At 32.2% G+C, this 17,058-nt stretch overlaps 2 protein-coding genes across 2 annotated transcripts; one reads left to right on the top strand and one right to left on the bottom strand.

Moving 5' to 3' along the window:
- Positions 1–5,804: 5,804 nt before the first annotated feature.
- LOC122606310 lies at positions 5,805–8,115 on the bottom strand. Its single transcript, XM_043779267.1, has 6 exons — positions 7,920–8,115; positions 7,652–7,741; positions 7,455–7,520; positions 7,280–7,371; positions 6,808–6,855; positions 5,805–6,119 (listed from the first exon to the last, which is right to left on the bottom strand). The coding sequence occupies exons 1-6, from the start codon at positions 7,980–7,982 to the stop codon at positions 6,002–6,004; spliced, it is 477 nt and encodes a 158-aa protein (XP_043635202.1). The 5' UTR covers positions 7,983–8,115; the 3' UTR covers positions 5,805–6,001.
- A 5,085-nt stretch (positions 8,116–13,200) lies between these two features.
- Positions 13,201–17,056, top strand: LOC122605907 (phosphoenolpyruvate/phosphate translocator 2, chloroplastic-like). Its single transcript, XM_043778866.1, has 9 exons — positions 13,201–13,692; positions 15,240–15,362; positions 15,453–15,605; positions 15,712–15,797; positions 15,892–15,976; positions 16,080–16,199; positions 16,297–16,374; positions 16,527–16,656; positions 16,750–17,056. Exons 1-9 carry the CDS (start codon positions 13,285–13,287, stop codon positions 16,824–16,826), a joined length of 1,260 nt encoding a protein of 419 aa, XP_043634801.1. The 5' UTR covers positions 13,201–13,284; the 3' UTR covers positions 16,827–17,056.
- Positions 17,057–17,058: the final 2 nt, after the last annotated feature.

Here is a 17,058-nt window from a genome sequence, read left to right as displayed (position 1 = left end):
AGTATATTTCTGTTTGTTTACCGTTTTACATGATTATAATGAAATAACGAAATCAGTTTAAAAAATCAAAATGATTTAAGTTTTTTTTTTAGAACGTTCAAAATGATTTAAGTTTTGTATCAAGGTACCGTGAGTAATATAAAAATAGAAAGTAAGTGGGTTAGTAGTGAATTAATGATGAGGTAATAGTGTGACGTTGATGTAATGTTAACAAAGAATAGTGTTGAGTTATTAGTTGTATCAGCAATGCTGAGTACTCTTGTAAACTGGACTTGATGTAATCTCGTACAGATTGAAGAACCCAAATTGGACTTGATGTTTACCAATTCAATCAAACCAAGGATGTCCAAATATATGAAATGAGACGGGATGCGATGTGTGCTAAGAAGTTGTGACTTGTAGTCAGATAACACTACCACCAAATACAACCTACGACCTTAATTTCAACAATTACTTGTCTTTTTGTAACAATGAAGCGAGGTTGTTTCATTGAGGTAACTACCATATGGCTGATATAGAACTTGTTTCTTTTATAAGAAAATACTACGATACTCGCGTAATATGACGGTGATGTGACGGTTGTGACGGATAGTGATGTAGTGGTGACGTCAAATAAAATAGATAATTAACGTAAAAGTTTTTTTTTATTTAAAGGGGGCAGTAAAGGTATTTTATAATATAAGGAACTTATGATGTAATATAATATTAAGGGTTATAATGAGTCAATTCATTAAAAGTAGTTTGGTCAATACTCATGTCCATTTTTTTAAGTTTCAACATAGACCTATAATGTTCAACTTCAAAACCCACATTTGTCATTGGAGTGTTAGTCTAGTGGTTAGGGGTTTTTCCACAGTGTGGTTTCCTCTTAAAGGGTCTCAGGTTCGAATCGTGATACATGCAAATGTAGTGAGAGAGTTTTAACAATGTTATACTTGTCTAACATCCGCGTGAGATCGAGGTATTAGTCATTTATCCGTTATTGTCTTAAAAAAAATGATGACTTGATTAAGCAAAAGATACTAGATGATCCCTTGAAATTAGTGTGTACATTGTCAGCAACAATCATTAATATCTATATTATATATGTTGAAAAATCACTCTTTTTTTAAACATGAGTAACAAAATCCTTTAAAACATATGGATTTTACTAAATATTCTTTCTAATTTAATTTACTGTTTGATTTTCTATATGTTATCGTTCAATAATTTAAGAAAATTTTTAATCTTATGAGTTATGAATAAGAAATTTAGAATGATTAATCATTACTCTATTATACATAGTACTTTATCTATTTTTATAACCAAGGATTATTTTATATTCTAGTACAAATTTATAGATACATAGTACAACCAACTAATGTATTACACTAGAATTGAACTTTATTCCCTACAAAGTACTCTACTAATTACACATATCTCTTTCTAAAACTATATTCTAGTTTTTACAATGTATTTGTAAAACTTAACAATATATATAATTACAAAACTAAAGGATCCAATGGTTAAAATAGCTCTATAGCTCTATGCTGATACTCAAACTTGTCTTGAACAATTAATAAACCGTTATAATGCACAAGTACAAAGTTTAAGAATAGGAGTTGAATAATATGACATTTATGAAGAAAAAAAATTACTTTAACTCATCAAACTGCCGAACTTATTAGTGATAAAAAAAAAAAAAAAAGTTTATATTATGTGATAGTGTACTTTACGCCTAACAAACATAAATTATTATATTGGAATTCCCATCTAGCTATCTTGACTATATATGGAATGACACATGATTGTGTTTTGGATGAGCAAAATTGAGACAAACACGCATAATTGTTTATTAAGTCATTAAGAAATAGATGGTTACCTCGAATTCCAAACTTTTTGGTAAGTCCAAAAATCCGAACGCAATCTCACATGTACAAAAACCAACTACTTTTTTTTTCCTTGTTAAAAACGTACTCTCAACATATATATATATATATATATATATATATTAATCGCGTCCAATCTACATTCTATTTTCTTTCACATTTTCGAATGACAAAATTAGTAAGTTTAACTGGAAAATAAACGCAAGAAACGCTAGAATCGTGAACCACCAAATGTGCGTGTTAGCTCACCAAGAAGCTAGAACATGTTCTTTCAATTCATATGCAAAATATTGCAAATATATGTGGAAATTTCAATGAGAAGTTAACATTTAACTTAAGAACGTTTGTTTACATATAAAGCACTTAATTTGATCGAACCAATCACTTGTGTGACTAAAAATATTAAAACAATGTAGTGCTTAAACTCATCCCCCCCGGGCACTTGATCCTTCACGTACGTACATGCTAATTGGCATGTTTGTTTGTATACAAATTCACACGTGATCTAATGCATTTTGTGTTTTTAGTACTGTTTGTTAAGTTCTCGTTTGAGCAAGATCGACATACATGTCTAAAAAAAAATACATGCATGTATTAAATTGTGTGGGAGTTTGCTAAATACAGCCCTAGGTGCATAAATTGTTTGTACATTTACCATGAAAATTAGGGGCGGACTTTTAATATGGAAGGTACAAGTTTTTTTATGCACGTTAAATACAGCCCTATTTAGCATTTCCCAATTGTGTATTGTTGTTATTTTACATCTCACTTTCCTCATATTGATGATCTGGTGCAAATTGGATGTTGTTCGATGTATTGAATACGAGCTAAGCGGGGAAGGTAAGGAGAGTATATTTGGAAAGTGGATCGAATTGTATGGCATGGGGAAGTCAGGAATTTAATTAGGACAAATAATAACAGAAAATATTTTCTGGTGTGGGTGTATTCAATTATTCATTCAATAAAAGACACGGACAAATGGTGTAGACTCAGTAAATTCCTTCCAACTTGCACTACATAATATGTATGGATACATACTCTTCTAGCTTCTTGTGAAGCGTGCCATGGCATGTCGACGCAAAAATTTTGAAATCATATGGTGAAGTATCTAATTTCGTATTGTCTACTTCTTAATTTGTTGAAACATAATAAGGGCGATCGAATCAAATACTCCAACGTATATATCCAACTATATATGAATTACCTTTAACTGAATACGGATATATATGATCATGTTATTGTGGCACGTCGAGTGTACGTAGGATTCATTTAATTAATATGGACGGTTTTTTGCTCCACATCAAGTTGACCCATTTATCTATCCTTTTTTTTTTCTTTTTTTTTTCTAATCAATTGGTTTGAGTAATCACTAGCGATCACATTGATTTCGTAATTAGAGTCACTAATTAAAGATTTAGAAACATCATTAATTTACTGAAATATATAGGGGCTGTTAATGAAGTAGTATTAATTACGAGAAAAGCAAGAGGGTATAGAATTTGGCAGTGAATTGAAGAAGCATGTAAGACGATGCTATTTGATTTCGGTGCACCAAGTGCAATGAATTGTATAATTTGGTTTACTATTCAATTTAAAACAATCATTAAAAAAAATAAGTGAACCCCCTACAAAACAAATGACAAAGGAGAGATCAAATCAAATTACAATTGGAAATGTATAATGTGGATCCCACAAATGACAAAGGAGAGATCATTCAGCTAGCTATAATGCTATATGCCTATACTGACCTTTCGGCTCGTCTCAAAAAATTAAAATGGGAAGCTGGCAGCCTGGTTATTTGTGATTCACGGCCCAACATGAAAACTAAATGGGCTACTCTACTTTTCTTTGTTACTCAGCCCAACCTTTAGAAAAATTTATATTGAATTTGTCTATGTTTGTTGGGTTGAAACTTCTAAGAAGATTCATTACGAAGAGTGAGAGTAGAGTTGTAAGAAGCGGTTAACCGATTTCGGTTATTAATTTTAATAATCAGTTTTGGTTATCTTTCGAAGCATTTATAATTGGTTACAGTTAACTTGTATCGTTTAATAACCGGTTTCTAGGTTTTAAAACTGGAACCTATCTAACCAATTTTGGTTAATAATAACCGGTTAATCGATACCGGTTAACCTATTCTATTTATTTTAACCGTCCATTATAATATTGAGAAAGTGGTGAACAATGGGAAAAACAATTATTTCTGACAAGTTTGAACGACGAACTCATATTCCAAATAAACATCATTTTCTAAACACAATACAAAATTCATTATCCCATATCTTAAAAACATTCAAAGATTGATGTTGGATCTGATGAAAGAAGCATTAATCTATATATAGTATAGATATATTGAAAAACTTACGAAATCATTTGGCACCAAAAGGGGATGCTAGTTTTTCTTCCGCTATTATTGATTTCAATTGGGCTCGTGTTGGATTGCCACCAAGAGATATCATTAGGATTCCGAGATCTGATGGTTCAATCTTCCCGTCGCCATCTATGTCATCATTGTAGACTGGTTGATCAATAAGATTATTGAAGCCATGAATGCTTGAAGTTGTCCATGTGATCAATAGAATAACGATGCCAAATTATCATTCAGTAGTTCATTTCATAAAAAGCTATATGTATATATTAGTTATGTATATAATATGATTAATATTGATATATATATATATATATATATATATAATATGTGATTAATTGGTTATTATTTGAAATAATTAATCGGTTATAGGTTAACCGGTTAATAATCGGTTTTGGTTTTGAAAAGAGTAATCGGATAGTAACCAACGATTTCTGGTAACCTATAATCGGTTTTTACTGTTCCGGTTACTAACCGCTTTTTTCTTGTAACCGGTTACTACCCGGTTACCGGTTACAAATCGGGTCGGTTCGGTTAATTGGTTTTTTCTTGCACCTTTAAATGAGAATGCAATGGAAAGTGAGTTGCAGTTAACATGTGTGCACAGTTGCACCCCCGCAAACTAGTATAAAAATTTATGCATTTTTTTAATGACAAATTGAATCACTGTTTAGCATATTCTAAACATATTTCGTAATGTAATTGGTATTTCAGCAACGTTAATGAAATAATACAAAGTCTGAACAATTTGAAAAATAATTGATATTCGTACCACATATTTTAATAACTCTACCATGCACGACAACTTTTTAAACACACAGGACAAATTGTGTGTGATGAATTTATCAAAACCTGTACCCATTTGAAAAGAAAAAATTATTTAAATGGTCATATTTTATAATCTATATATTATTTTGAACATCTACAAAAATAATTACATATTACATAAAGAATCCTTACCACTTTAACATATTTGATAAGAAACAAAATCAACCAATCATATAATTTTAAATGTCTATGAGGCCTCCACAATTTATAGTAGACTTCATCTCTTCCAAAAGTAATGTATTTCTCTTTTTGGTAACCTGGTGCTTTGAAATCTTAAGATCACATTTGTATCACCCATGAATTGAAGCATAACATTGAGATGTCATCTAATGTTATCATGGTATCATCTCATCTTTCAAGATACTTTTATAATACTTTCAGATTACGATTACATTCATCAAGTAGAAATGAGCTTTAATGTCAAGAAGAATTATATCTACCATCTAAACCTACATCATCAAGAAATCATGCTTTTTTCTTGTGGCTTTATAAAATTTGATGGGCCTTTTTTTTTTTTCTTACCACCTAATACATTTGTTTTACCAAATATGGGCCATTCGTTCTTTTTTTTTTCTTACAACCTAATACATTTGTTTTGTTTTACCAAAAATGTAGTAGGTGATAAGTAAATTTAATTATTTATAGGTGTCCAAAATAAGATATAACCATTTAGGTCATTTTCCCCATATGAAAATCCAAATCTAGCTACAGACTATAGTTATAACAAAATTTAATCTAAATTAAGACAAGTAAATATACTTTCTCTAGTTTCAAAAGAATAAAGGGTGTATATATGAATGTAGGATGCATGCATCAGTTACACTCTTTTCCTGTTGTTAGCATTGTATTCCTAAAATTGCCATAATCTATGCTGCAGCTCCCCACTCCGGAACTGCTAAAAGACATACGCGCGCTTTGCAGCTTTGAACAAAAGATGTCATCTTAAACTATGATACGACTCGGGGAACCACCGAGACAGCACCAAGTACTTTACTTTCACCAAATACACAAACATAGCATAGCATGGAAGGTGCAATGCTGCAACCAGCCAGTACCTGTGTAACATTTTACCGAGGTAAAATAACAGTCAATACTAACTTAGAGAACATATGAAGCAACTTGCTTAAATGGTTTAAACTTGAGGGACACTGAAAATTAGTTTATTGTACATTAATTGATACATTACTTGGAAAGCAACTAGTATTAAAACAAGCTACATCATCCTTTTTTTTTTATATGTACTGAAAAATTCTCAAGATATAGTAATAAGTAGCCTAATTACTACATCCAATAGATGTATCAAAATTGCCTAAACAACCGGATACAACATCAATACCTTTTTATTATGTCATTCCAATAATGATTACTTCTTTTGAACTTAATAATATATAAGTTTATATGCATTCAGTTTTTACTCCTTTAGATTATGCTTAACATTTTTCAACTTCAAAACCCATTCTAAAGTTCCTCTAACATTTTTCAGCTTCAAATATCACTCTAAAGAATTACTATAGATGGCACCTAAGTAGTGGAGAAATCAAGGAGTTTTCATCCACTGATTATACACATTTAAGGGTGGATAAATCCTTGAGTCTTCAAATATAAACGAACAACAGATCGACTATAATTCAATTTTTTTTTAACTCTTTTGTTATCCATTAGTGAAAGTTTTACCAAGGTATTCATGATTGATACCGCTAGTTGATGCCTTGTACTAATGTTTACATGTTTAGGAAAACGTACCATGCTGGGGCGAATTCTGCTGATACATCAAGAAATGGATATGGCCACCTGAATTGAAGAGAATTAAACATAATTAACCTCGTGCTTGATATGTAGGTTTAGTCCTTTAGTTGAAAAAAAAACAAACAAAAGGTGGAAACATGGGTGGCGGTGTAACACGTCAAAATGGTAATAATTTTAGTTTCACTTAAAATAGCCCGTGTTGGATGGGTTAATTTGCAAACCCTTATCCTGTCAATTGTAACATGCCAAATATGAAAAGAAAAAAAATAAAATCTGAAAGTAATAACCTTGTTTTGAACAAAGCAATCTGAGAAAGTTTTTTGTGTATCAAAGTTACAAGGCCTACTGTTTGACCCATTCCCCTTTCAGCTAAGTCTTTTTGTTTGACTAGTTAGAAATTAATAATCAACTCATCCTTTGCAAGTAAATGTGTTGGAATTATCCAATTCTAATAACATGCATGTCATACCAGGTTTCCACAAAGGCATGGACAATCCACTCAAACACCACGTAAACCGCCGTGAACAAGATGAAATACGAAATTCGGAACCATGGGAAGCGCTGAATAAAGGACTGCATATCAATTTCAAAAATCCAATGACCAAAACACATTATTGTAACAATTCCATGAAGGGGAAAGTTACCAAGCTGTTCATGGCTGTTTCTCCTAGCAGCAAAATGATATTAAGAGAATGTACCACAACTGTTAACTGGATTAAGAAAGAACAAGAAATTCTTCAAATCACATAAGATGAATTTTGAATAAGTTAAGAGGTCATCTGCAAACTACGAGTACATGAACGCAAATAATAACTAATCACACTGATGAGTAGAAACTTACGAAACTCATTTCATAGTCTGCTATGGTAAGGAATGGAAAGATTACGAGCCAATAAACACCATCAGTCAGCATAGCAGCCCCAGCAGTCATCTGTGGACGAAAAACAAGGAAATCAGCATCATTATAGAAAGTGTTTGCCATAAGCATGCAACACCAGAAAGTCAGAAACTATTATGCAAAACTTTATTTAGGTTCACATCAGTTTTTCTAAACTAATCCTAAGGAAATATATATACATATTAGAAAGTTATATGAGGAATTAATATACTTGAAAAACAATTTGCAATATGTATCCCCAAATGGCGCCTCTTTGTGAGAAATAACATTCCATCTGCTGATTCAATGCCTTCTCTGTTTCTTTATGGGTTAGAGGCTCGTAAATTCCTTCCTCTGCATCTATACCTTTGGTATAAGCATTGCATATCTTGTGTTTACGGAAACTTCCAAAAATGGAAAGCAGAGATCCAAACTAAAAGAAGGAAGGAAATAAAATCCATGTTGAAGGATATGAACAATCAAACACTTGACCGAGACATAAAAACAAGGGGCCGGGGGAATGAGAATTACCAAAAAGTAAATGGTTGTCAAAATCAAAGTCCACCTATCCAGAAGACAAAAACATCAAAACTTGCGATTAGAGAAATAACGCGCAACCTAGTGTACAAATTGAAGGTTGTAAATTGTACTCAAAATACATGAAATGGCTTACTGAGTATAATAGTAAAATAAGTTGGTTCCGTGACTAGCGACATCAGCAATGGAAGCGGCTAAAAGTAAACAAGATGAAATAATTCTAAAAGACGTTAACCATAAAGGGCTTAATCCCTTCACACATGGCATCCATGCTTCACCATCGTACACAGAAAAAGCCCTTTCTGTATTTTCCGAACCTTCATACTTCCGTATTACGAAAGAAGCTATAATAACGGATGAAAGAACTGATAGTAAACAGAAAAAGAACTCCCATCTCAACCAGTAATCCAGGCTAGTACTGTCACTAGTCCATGTAAGCTCCATCTGAAAATGCAAATGGCACTTACAAACTTCAAAGAAAATTCTAACATTTTTAATTAACACATCATTCAAATATGTATACATGTACAGAAAAGACCCTTCACATATACATCACTTGTTTGAATTGATTGTAAGGTGTGGAATATAATTGTACACATGTTAGGCCTTTAAGGTTGATGTAAAGTAGGGGTGTTGAAAATAACCAAACCCAAATAACCCGACCCAACCCGAATGGGTTTGGGTGATATGGGTTGGGTTATTTGGTTTGTGGGTTGTCATTTGGGTTAACCCAAATAACCCAAAGCTTAATCGGTTTGGGTTGTGGGTGAAAATGTTATAGCTTGGGTCAACCCAAATAACCTAAATAAGATGCGTTTATATATACATACACTAATATAACACATTAAATTTGTTTAAAGTATATATTATTTGAATATTAAATTTTCATTTATAAACAAAATCAGAAACGTGCAAAGTTAAATAATAATGGATGTTAAAAAATACACTAATAAAAGATGATAAAAATATGAATATAAAAAGAGTTATATATTGTCAAAATTTGTTTATTTAATATCAGTAGTTTCTATATTTTTATATAGTTTGTAATTTATTTGTTTTGTCTATGACTTTTATTCTAATAATATTATCATTTTTTCATTCAAGAATTCAAAAAACGCATAATCAAAAGTGTTTCAACACATTTGAAAATAAAGAACTTAGTCTATATAAGTATCACTATTATTCAAGTTTTTGAAATTGAAATTATATTGTTGCAATATTGCGTAACTAATGCACGTAAATTCAATGACATTTTATTTGGATTAACCAAAACCCGATCCAAAAAACCCGAACCCAAACAACCCAAACCCAAATAACCCAAATATTATTTGGTTTGGGTTACGGGTTAACTTATAATTCTTTGAAACCCAAATAACCCGAAACCCGACCCATCAACACCCCTAAATTGTAAAGGACTCATATTATTATATACCTAAAGTTTGAAAATTTAATGGAATGAACTTCTTAAATGGTGATTATCTATTGAAATTTTGGTTGCAGGACATTTTTGCTGGTAATCATAACATAAAATGGTTCTTTGTTGATCAATGGTACGTTCTACATTTGCTCCAATTAAGTTCCTTAATAATAGCCTTATGATGTACAAATACAATAAGGATTATGGACACATTCCATAAAAGATCACCAAGCTAGCTAATGAGAATCTTGAAACAAAATAACTTACACCCAAATATATATAATGCCAACCAATTTGATCATTTTCATATTAATATTAATCTTATATACATGATGAAAACATAAACAAATTCCTGATCCCCACAACCAAATGAACATATACAAAAGCATAATACAATAAGGAAATATGTATTCGTACATAAGAAGATTGTTACAAACAGAGTTACCTCAAGGAAGAATTAAAGCACAAGAGCTTGCCGGAGGATGGCAACTCTATATATATATAAATATATATGAATCAACGAGAACATTAACGTCGGGGTGTGTTTTTTTTTTTTCCTCGACAGCATATGTATGTATCTTATTAACGTACGACCTAACCAAACAACCGATTATTTCTAATTTAATTAATACACTAGATAGATGGTAATCGAAATTCTGACAACTGTGTACACGTGTCACGCATTTCAGATATCTATACACATGACTCATTGACTCATATCATAAATTAAATTAGAAAATCCCGATAGGTCATGATGTCCGTATCTAACTATAAATTTACTCCATAGATTTCTAAGAAGTATGTAAATTAATATATACTTCATATTCTTGACCGTTTTACAATAATTAATTCTTTTATGAAAAAAATATTTGATCGGTAACTTATCATAACACAAACAACGTGCGAAGTAGTGTGATAACGTTGAAACTGAAAGCGGATAATAAATTTCAAAAACTTTTAATTAATTGTAAGATGCGGAAGGATAGAAAAATCTTGAATAGATACAACAAAAATTTCATCTCGTTGACTAACCAAACCCCGCGAAAGATAACGACAAGGAATAAAAAACCAATGATAAAGTACCATTTAAAAACCAAAAATCAAAGCTCATAGCAAGTCAGCAACAACCCGCCAGCCTTTTACATATTTAAATAACCTCCACTTCTGACAATTACTAGTAGCAATAGTCATAAATTAATAGCTTGTTGGGGAGATTCGAAATAACAAACCGATAACCGGATATAATCAATCTTTGAAGGCACGTGATCATTTTTAGATTGAATTAATTTGGCGGTTCACCCAAACTATTCAATCGGAAACAATCAAAGATTAAGAATTTTCTGTGTGGATGTGTTTGAGAGAAAAGAACCAGAGAAAAAAAAGAAGATAATTAATCACAATCTATTACGGGTTTATATGTATCAACATATATAAAACATATCGGTCCATACAGCCTAATCAGCAATTAATTACAAGAGTTTCACGAATTGCCATTTTTGGTCCTTTAAGCTCGACCCCAGCCAGGGGCTGCCGCCCCTTGGACTCCGCTCCTAGGGGTGTTGCCCCCGGACCCCCGTACCTTACCCCTAAGGTCATAATAAATTCAAATAAGCGTCCATATGGCACCTCCAATCCTATAATGTATTATTATAACGTTACTGATCAAACAAGTTAAACCCAATTACACTAAAATATTCAACATAGCTTAGATGGCCACAAATACACGACGTGCGATTGAATTACTACGATAAAATTCAAACCCGAAGCAGATCCAGAAATTGGTTTGTTGGGGGCACAAAAAATTATGATTATTATGAAACAAATTATATCATGATAACAGTTTTGTTTTTTTATTTTCTTTTTTTGGCATATGACATCTACACTAAAAATTAACAAATCCGTCTTTGGTTAATACCAAATCCTTATGTAAGACAATGGTAACATATTACTCGTAAATATTTCGATGAATAAAAAGAAATTTACTCCGTATTATTTTCCATAACTGAAAAAGTATAAAATATAAATTATAATAAGTCAAATTAATAATTAAATAAATTAATTATATAAGAAAGAAGTTTAACTAAACGAATATAAAAAGTATAATTAATAAACTAATATGTGTATTATAGCCCTATAGTTGCTTTTAGGTAGTTTTACACTCGTAGAGTTGTAGTAATCATTATCATTGAATCCATGTTAGCGAATCAATATTTTGGATTATGGTTCTTAAATAATTAAAAGCTCTTGATTTAATGATTACTAGATGGATACCCGCGCTATGCAGTGGCGGTATACTGCGGCGGTTGACGGAAATGACAGCGGTTGATGGTAGTAATTTCCATAACAAAATTGCGGGTTACAAAAGAGAGACACTGGTTGGAGCGTGCCTGATTTTAGGGTGGAGAGGGTATTATGGGAATTAAAAATATCCAAGGGTAAATAAGGTATTTCAAAGACTAGAATAATTAATAGAGGGTAGATTTGCTTTATTAGGTAGTATAGATATACAATCATTTAAGACGGTTTGTTATTAACAAAATGTACAAGTGTCACTAGCATAAATAACGGGAGATGATCTGTAAACCATCAGTTTTTTGGCAATACACCTTCAAATATGTTTTATTGAGTTGTACAGTACAACACTGTAAAGCACATTTAGTGGTATATTGTCAAAAATTGATAGTGTACAGGTCGCTTCCCATAAATAATCCATCCCAAGTGTCAAAGGCGTCCACACAAAAGTCATCCAAAGATCAAAGGCTCAATTTATTTGAAAAATATAGACCAAAAGACTATCCCTACAAATGGCCCACCACGAATCCAACTCAATGGTCGATAGGCCCATTGCCGTCAAGCCTTTATTTACATAATACATGGCACGCGTTTCTCTCCGATCTCACATTTACTCGTGTTTCTTGTCATCAACGTTCTAGACTCGACAATTTTCGGCATTTACTTGTGCTGTTCCGAAAGACAAACACATTACAGTTGGTTCTTATTTAATTCTTTAAAAAAGAAATGATTAATCTAACTAAATAGCCTAAATATCATCTTAATCATAAAATGATGACAAGTGTTAAAATCAAGAGATGGGATTAGAAAAGAGGATAAATGAAATCCACATGTCACCATTTTATGATTTTAGAGGGATTTTTAGGTTAATATTCATCTTTCTACATACAATTAAAATCGATTTTTAATTTTAATAATGGTACTAACTATTAAAAGTAATATGTCAGATTTTTGAAAAGAGATGTATATATTTAGGAAGAAAAACAAATTGGGAAGATAGACATTTATGGGGAAGTCCGTAAATAGAACATCGATTAAAAGGGATCATTTTAATAAGCTAGTGGTACTTTCTAGTTTTGAAAATTCAAAGAGTGAAGCTTCTTTCTTTTTTGACTATAGATGACTGTGGTGCATTTACGAAAATTTTACATTATTATGAAAAGTATAGGAGTATATCTCTCTCTCTCTCTCTGACTCTCTCTCTATATATATATATATGTCCCCACTACTATCAAATAATATTGTTGGATTTATATCCATGCAAACTATAACCACAATCAATAGCAGCCTTTCCAGCCCACAAATACACAATATCAAAATCTCCATTTTCCCTTGCACAAAAAATACACCAATGGAGAGCTGTGCATTGGCTCTTTCTAGTTCAACTCTAAATCCAAACTTTCTTAAACATGTTCATCGAAATAACATACCGAAAATCATACCACTTTTGCAGTGTTGTTGTTCATCTTCATCAGCCGTCTTATCATCGTGTAACAACAACTATAGAAGCACCACAAGTTTTACTACTTCAGGGCTCTACTCTTTTCGCTCTTATAACTCGATCTTGAATGGTCCTTTTTTGTTTTCAAAGCAAATTCACAATGATTTGGAGGTGGTTGTCAGGGCTGCTGCGTCTGTTCCCGCAGAAAGCTCTGACGATTCAACGAGTCCGGCCAAAATTGGCCGGACTTTACAACTAGCAATAATGTTTGGAGTATGGTACCTATTGAACATCTACTTCAACATCTTCAACAAGCAGGTTTGATTATTGGTCACATTTCCTAATTTCCTTCTTTAAATTAGCTTAACTAGATTAATTAGTTGCATATATATATAGCTACTTGTCTAATTAAAACGTTAGATATATACAAAACAACGATAGCCAATAGCGAAAAGTGATCACTATGTCTATGTATCATATTGTCACACATATTCTATAAGAAATAATCTTTACACGATTATTATATTTAGGCATACACAATATATTTACGAGTAATATATATAATTTACACATGTTGGGCAAGTTGAGGAGGTCCAGCCAGTACCACCCCCACTCGCATGGTGTTCGCCTCGAGTACTATAGCCTACGTCAATACAAATAATATACATGTAATATATATATATATTAATATGTAACAACATATAGTAGTAGATGTATATCGATTAGGTATTGTACAATACCTAATCACACCATACAATTATGTGAATTATTAAATCCCGCATGATACAATCATGTAAAATTTTAAATTGATTTAGATGATTAAATGTCACCGCGTTATATGAATCACAACCATATCTCTTCTCTTATATATTAATAAAACAAGATTGTTTACATAAACTATTTTTTAAAAAAAAAAACGTCAATTCATCATTCATTTTTATTTGCCTTTTATAAAATCATGACATCATGAAATGTTTTGTATTTTAAATTTTTTTTTTTTTTTAATATTTCTCATTTATTTTTAACCTTAAATTTTTTAAATTTATCTTTCTAATGTTTATATTTATATATATCTTTTTTTTCAAAATATAAAAGACGGTTAGTCTCGTAGAGGTGATAACGATAACCCATTAATCATTATCAAGTCTATTCGAATTACACAAAGATCAAGTATATATTAACAAAAGTTTTATTAAAAGTACCCGGGTTGAACCCGGGCTAATTAGCTAGTTTGATATATTAGTAGTTTTATGGTTCCCTGTTTGGCTGTTTATCTAGTAATATGTACAACTTATTTTTAGTTTGACAAGTGACCACATTAGCCACTTAAGAAATAACATTAAATTGTACATATATCCTATATAGTTATAATTTTAAAAAAACAACAAAATTTAGAGGACCGGTTCAACAGGATAAACTAGAAAAGTGTCGGGTTCAACACAGTATCGGTTTAGCTAAAGAACCAGCCATACATAAAAAATCCGCTTAAACCGGTCGGATGTTAATACATTGTCTCGTATTGTCACATATCTTTTACGTTATGAGAGAAAATGATATGTTCACAATAGCTAGCTAGTCTTGTCATTCACATATATAGTAGTACAAGGTTTACTTTATGTTGGTACAAGTTGCGTAGAGGTAGGGCCATAGGGGTTGGGTTTGGCGGGACTGTGAGTAGGAGTGTTACAATTTTGACCACATGGGAGCTATAACTTTGGTCTTCATGCATATAGGACAAATTGATTAATTAAATGCAGAAATGGTAATTACATTTCTTTTAAGGTTAGATATCTATATCAAATGTCTGCACAAATATTACCAGGAACTACATTGTAAAGATAAAGATCAAAGTTTATTTCCTACAGGTTCTCAAGGTTTTCCCATACCCAACGACGGTTACAACATTTCAGTTCGGGTGTGGTACTATCATGATTTTGATTATGTGGGCATTTAAACTTCATCCAAGACCAAAGCTTTATAAGTCACAGGTAATTAGTTGTGATACGGTTCTATCATGTTATAAATGCTTGATATATCTATATATGTAGCCGACGTTCAAATGCTTGTATATATGTCAGATTGTACCTGTCCTCATGTTGGCAGTGGCACATACATTGGGAAACCTTTTGACGAATATAAGTCTAGGAAGAGTTGCGGTATCCTTCACTCACACGATCAAAGCCATGGAGCCTTTTTTCACAGTTCTATTCTCTGCCCTGCTACTTTCTGAGGTAGCTAGTTCATAGTCATAAATCACGATTCATTTCAATTGGCATTTCTGATAGGATTGCTTCTGATTCTTCTTTGTGATATATGCATGCATGTGTATGTGGATAGAGACCGTCATTGTGGGTTGTGTCATCTCTTGTACCCATTGTTGGCGGTGTGGCACTGGCATCCTTCACAGAGGCTTCATTTAACTGGTACAAAACCAAACCTTTACAAGTCAAGTTGAATGAAAAACAATCAGACTTGAAAATGAAATGTGATCAGTAATGATGTTTTGAACATATACAGGATCGGTTTTGGCAGTGCAATGGCTTCTAATGTCACTAACCAATCGCGTAACGTACTTAGCAAAAAGTTCATGGTCAGGAAAGAGGTACTTTGCAATTTACCAACACGATTACCACTGTTCTAAATTTGCGCAATATGATGACGATTTGGATCATTATACTAATCAATCAGAAAATTAACCTGGGCAGGAAGCTCTGGACAATATCAATCTCTTCTCGGTTATGACAATCCTCTGTTTTATCATGTTGGTACCTTGTGCAATCTTATTAGAAGGCTTAAAGCTTACTCCGAAATACATGCAGTTCGCTGTGAGTATAGTCATAACGAAAAATTGTTTCAACTAGCATATTTTTTAACTGCTTTTTGCATCTTAAATGCATGGTATCTTGTAACCTTTTTTCTCAGGCAAGTCAAGGTATAAATGTAAAGGAGCTATGTGTGAGATTTGTCCTAGCTGGCTTCTGCTTCCATAGTTATCAACAGGTAGAAACTTGCACATTATTCAACTTTTTACCAAAATATACAGAAGCTTTACAAATAAACCAATTATGACAAAACTTATATTGAGATAATGTGTAGTAGTGTTTTGTACTCTTATGATAATTTGATCATAGCAATGTGTCTTGGACTGACAGGTTTCGTATATGATACTGCATATGGTATCACCAGTGACACATGCTGTGGGGAACTGTGTGAAGCGAGTTGTAGTCATTGTGTCGTCTGTTATCTTCTTCCAGACACCAGTTTCACCCGTCAACTCACTTGGTAAACTGAATTTTATAAGAGGCTTATCCAATTTGTTACTCCGTTAATATTCTAGAGTGAAAACCTTATGGAACTGGGTCATTTGAATTTCAGGAACTGGTTTGGCCCTCGCTGGAGTCTTCATGTATTCAAGAGTAAAGCGGATAAAGTCAAAGCCGAAGACTGATTGATTGATTGACTGATTCATGCTACAAGCATAATAGTTGTGCAACTCAGTTTTCCATGGAAACATTAATTGTGAATATGGATTGGAAGTTCACATCCTCAATTTTCCTATTTTGGTTGCTCTTTGTTTGGAGCGAAAACAGGCATTTGTACACCATAAAGTAGAAAGGTTTATAAAGAACTAGGAGTCAACCACCTTAAAGGTTAATTAAAGAAGTAACATGATCTGCGTGTATA

Source organism: Erigeron canadensis, chromosome 6 (assembly GCF_010389155.1).
Source record: "Erigeron canadensis isolate Cc75 chromosome 6, C_canadensis_v1, whole genome shotgun sequence".
NCBI lineage: Eukaryota > Viridiplantae > Streptophyta > Magnoliopsida > Asterales > Asteraceae > Erigeron > Erigeron canadensis.
This window is presented reverse-complemented; position numbering and strand designations above follow the sequence as displayed.